This window comes from Brassica napus, chromosome C3, assembly GCF_020379485.1.
Source record: "Brassica napus cultivar Da-Ae chromosome C3, Da-Ae, whole genome shotgun sequence".
NCBI lineage: Eukaryota > Viridiplantae > Streptophyta > Magnoliopsida > Brassicales > Brassicaceae > Brassica > Brassica napus.
The window spans coordinates 32436400-32440785 of record NC_063446.1 but is presented as its reverse complement, the minus strand read 5'-3'; the positions used below and the strand labels follow the sequence as shown (position 1 = coordinate 32440785).

The 4386-nt window shown below is 31.1% G+C and overlaps 1 protein-coding gene across 2 annotated transcripts; it reads right to left on the bottom strand.

Annotated features, from left to right (window-relative positions):
• Nucleotides 1-773: 773 nt before the first annotated feature.
• Nucleotides 774-4129, bottom strand: LOC106411972 (probable voltage-gated potassium channel subunit beta). Of its 2 annotated transcripts, XM_048751555.1 has the most exons (3): nucleotides 1917-2271; nucleotides 1628-1637; nucleotides 774-1553 (listed from the first exon to the last, which is right to left on the bottom strand). In XM_048751555.1, the coding sequence occupies exons 1-3, from the start codon at nucleotides 2096-2098 to the stop codon at nucleotides 1383-1385; spliced, it is 363 nt and encodes a 120-aa protein (XP_048607512.1). In that variant the 5' UTR covers nucleotides 2099-2271; the 3' UTR covers nucleotides 774-1382. The 2 variants fall into 2 exon arrangements, 1 of the variants encoding a protein (XP_048607512.1); XR_001282460.3 differs by lacking the exon at nucleotides 1628-1637 and having other exon boundaries at nucleotides 1917-4129.
• Nucleotides 4130-4386: the final 257 nt, after the last annotated feature.

The window sequence follows — 4386 nt, the reverse complement described above, 5'->3', positions numbered from 1 at the left end:
AAGCGAGTTCCAATTTTCATGCACCTGAATATTTAAAAATAATTGTATGAACAATATGTTAAATATAAAACACTTACCTTTAGACTTTTTTGGGATGAGAGGAGAGAGACGCTGAGAAGCGTTCTCAAAAATAAACGCGGGTGGATGGTGAAAGACAAATTCCAATAACTAACTCTCCTTTCGAAAATTCTCTAATTATTATTTTTTTTCAATTAAGATTATTAATAATTTTTTGATTTTATTCGTTTCACTTGTACTCTTGAGATGATCTATCTACTAATAATTATAAATCCGGATTTACTTCTTTTGTTTTCTCAAATAGTAAATTCATAAAATTGCCTAGGAACGTTTTTCTCTATTTCTTACTTTCTTTAGACAATTCTAAAAAAAATTGTTTTCTGATTTAACTAAATAAAATAGAATATCCAAAATTAGTTTTAAAATGACGGTGAAAAATGAATCTTACCCCAAAAGAAAATCGAAGTTGTATAGGATATCTATGTAAAAAAAAATCAGAAATGTCTTTTCAAACAAAAAAATCAGAAATGTACGTGCATGTATGTTTTAAGAAGAAACTAAATAATTGGAACTAAACAATTGCCAACAGGTAGACTAAACATTAGACTTAGGATGGTGCTGACATTATGATGTGCATGATCAGCATTATATACTTTTCATCAAATCTTTAAATTAGTATATCTTCACTTCCTCTGTTTTTATAAAATAAAAACTTATATGATAATTAACAACTGTTTTTTTAACACAGTTAACAATCGTTTAAATGAGCTTTTCAATATACTACATTACTACTGACCTCTTGACAACAACTATAAAAGCCAACTTTTAAGTTTCAAAAACATTATACTTGTTTTTAAAAAGTGGAAACAACAAAAACTAAAACACAACAGATAATGCTCTCTCTGTCTCTGAGTCTTAAAATGCATATGAGAACAAACAGAGCTAACACGTGACAACAGCTATGCTAAGCTTCTCTCTAGTAGATAATAACCTCTGTTCTGATTGTTCAAGTTCATTAGATCTCTTTTGTAACTCAGATCGTACGGCCAGAAGGGACTCCTCTGCATCGTCATGTGTAACTCCCTTCTCGGTATCTGCAAGGTCAGACGTCAAAGAATCTACTGCGCCAGCCGCTCCAATGTCGATACTCTTCACATTCTCTTCTTCCGTGGACAATGCTACGCTGATATCATTTTCGGAATTCGCAACTTCTTTTCTCGGTTCATCTCCACTATCAGAAGTTGCTGTGGTGTTTCCTGGCTGAAGCGTGTCAACTGAAACATCACTGTTAGCTGCTGCATTTACAGAAGTCGGTGGAGGATCAACAACCTCCTCACCAATATTCACATGAGATGAAGCTCCTCCTACAGCCACATCAGACGGAGCTTCTGCCTCGTCACTGACACCACCAGTGTCAGGTTTAGGCTCATGCTTCTTACCAGATTTTTTGGAGGATTTCCTTGGCTTGTACTGCCCTTGGGGTCCTTTTTATGATCAGTGTTTTTGTCAGCCTTCTTTTGACGAAACTGTTGAAGCTGAAAATGAAGTTAAAAAAACTCAGCGATTAACCAACGCAAGAAGAAGAGCCGACCTGTCGTCTTAGAATCACCTGACATGGTCTGAAAGCCTCTCAAGGAAATACACATAAATGACATGAGGCTTTAGCCTGATTGGAATAAGGAATCAATGAATGGAGACAAATAAAAATGGAGAGGCGTTACAGAACCACTGAGAGGTTCCATAGTAGAAACGACGGAAGACATTGACACTAAAAGACCTAAAGCTCGAACTCTTTATTTCAATCTCAGGAACCCTAAGAGTTAAATCATAATCTAAAACTCAAAACCCTAGAATAGATCTTCAAGAAATAAAATATAAAAAAATCAAATCTTTATGACCTGTGGCAATAGAGGACATCTACATAGTCCATATCGAGTCTTTTGAGAGAAGCTTTGGTTCCTTCGATGATATGTTTCCTCGAGAAACCTTTATCGTTAGGACCAGGACCACCCCAGAAGATCTTGGTGGAGACCACGATGTCGGATCTCCGCCAGTCCAGCTCGCGAATCGCCAGACCCATGATCTTCTCAGCTCGGCCATTGGCGTAAACCTCGGCGTTGTCGAAGAAGTTGACTCCGTGATCATGGCAGCACTGGAGAATCAGACGTGAAACGGAACAAATAAGAGGAAGAGCAAAGGGGATGTCGAAGAGTTAGGGTTTGAAGAAATGAGAAAGGGCGAGATCTCAGCATACATACTCGGCGAGGTATCAGATTTCTGTCTCTAAAGTCTGATGGGCTCCATGGCCCAAACGTATACACAGCAGATCAAAGGAGAAAAACGCAAAGCCCAAACGAAAACGCCAAAGAATAACACGGGCAACAAAGAGCTTACGTGGCAAAACATTGCAACCTGATTGGTTGATTTTTTTGTCTGACGTGGACACCCTCCCTACTCCTCATATATCCCTTTTAATATAGTATAGATAAATACTTGATTTATATGATTAGTGGTATATAATTTTAATATTTACTATATTACTAATAGTTTACTATAATATTCTCAAACACAATAATTTTATAGTTTGCATGCAATAATTTAATTTATTATTTCAAAGTATTAGTGATATCTCTCTTAGTAAAACATGAGCACTAACTAAAACCTTACATTATGTGATATTTACGATAAATTCTGTTCAATTTAATATTAACTTAGATATTAATTTCCATAAGATTATACTTGTATTTTAGGTTTGGTCATATTTAATCAAATTATTTGTATGAATTAAATCTTTGGCTAAATAACCTATAAGTGTAATTTATAAATGTCTGCTTCATTTAACTTATTAAACTGGAATTTGTAATGCATTTTGTTTGTTTTTGTCTTTTTAAACATGAATTTTCTATTTATTATCTATTTTTTTGAGGTTTCTTATATTGTCTATTGGTGATTTAGACTTTTCTCCCCCAGAACTCTTGGATTATTTACAATGAATATTTCAATATTAAAACTTTTATTTTCAATCTATCATACATCACATTATATAATTAACACTTAAATCAACAAATACATTTGATAATAAACACAATGAAAATAAAACTATTCACATGAAATATATTTTTTCAATCATTCATCTATCATTTATGTTAATGACATAAATTGGTGCAATACCTATTGCACTTTCAAAATTGCACAAAATAAAACAAACAAACAATTACATTAATGAATAATAGGAAAATGGTCTATATAAAAATAAGTTTGATTATCTTTTAGTAAACAACGCAATCATATACTTCTACTATTGAAATATAAAATTAAACCGGCCATTATATTTAATAACATCAACTAAATGCACTTTCAAAATAGCATTTGTAGACTGATCATTCATATTGATAGCATATTTTCAACAGTGTGGCACAAAATTCTAAATTAACAAATTTTAAATGTTAGAGATCAAAGATTTAATTAATAAATATTATGTTAAATTCATATCACAAATTTAATTCAAAATCTTACATGAGTTCAATATAATGACAAAATTAGTTAGATACTTAAAAGGTTTATTTTAGTAAAAATAAAATATAAATGTATATTTTAAATAACAAAATTAATTAAATATTTATAAGGTTTGTTTAAGTGAAAAACGAAATATTTATTTATATTTTAAATAAATACGAAAGTAATTAAGTATTTTAAATGCTTGCTTTTTGAAAAATGATATATATATTTATATTGTAAGAAAAAGATATGAAAATATTTTATTCAGATGCAATTCAGAGAAAATATAAGAATATCTATTTGATTTTTTAGAAAAATTAAAATAATAAAAATATATATGCAAAATTTAATTAAACTATTTTTGTAATAAATGTTCCAGATAAAAAAATCACACATGAATTAAGTCATGACTTTTATTTTAATACGTAAGATAAAAAAAGGTTATTCGTGATACTAAAGAACAGGGACGGACTTGATATATTTTGGCCCTGAATCAAAAATATTTTTTGGCCCATTTTAAAAAGGGATTTTTGCCAAAACTAACCCACAACTTGATTTTAACCCCAAACTTATACCCAAATTTGAATCAAATGCAAAACTAACCTAAAAGCCTAGTGAAATTACAGCTCAGTCCCTTGTGACCAAACAAAAAAACAGAAGCCATTTTTACGAATATAGCCCTAGTAAATCGCTTGAGTCGTCTGAGATGTTGGAAGTCGTCTGGACGACCGAAGTGTAAGTCGTCTGGTACCGGTTTATTTTAAAAATAATTTATAAATCTTGTAAAAAAATATTTTGATGCGTGAAAAATAAAAATCAAGTAATTATAAACAGTTTTAAGTGATATAAATTAAGATATGATAAAATTGA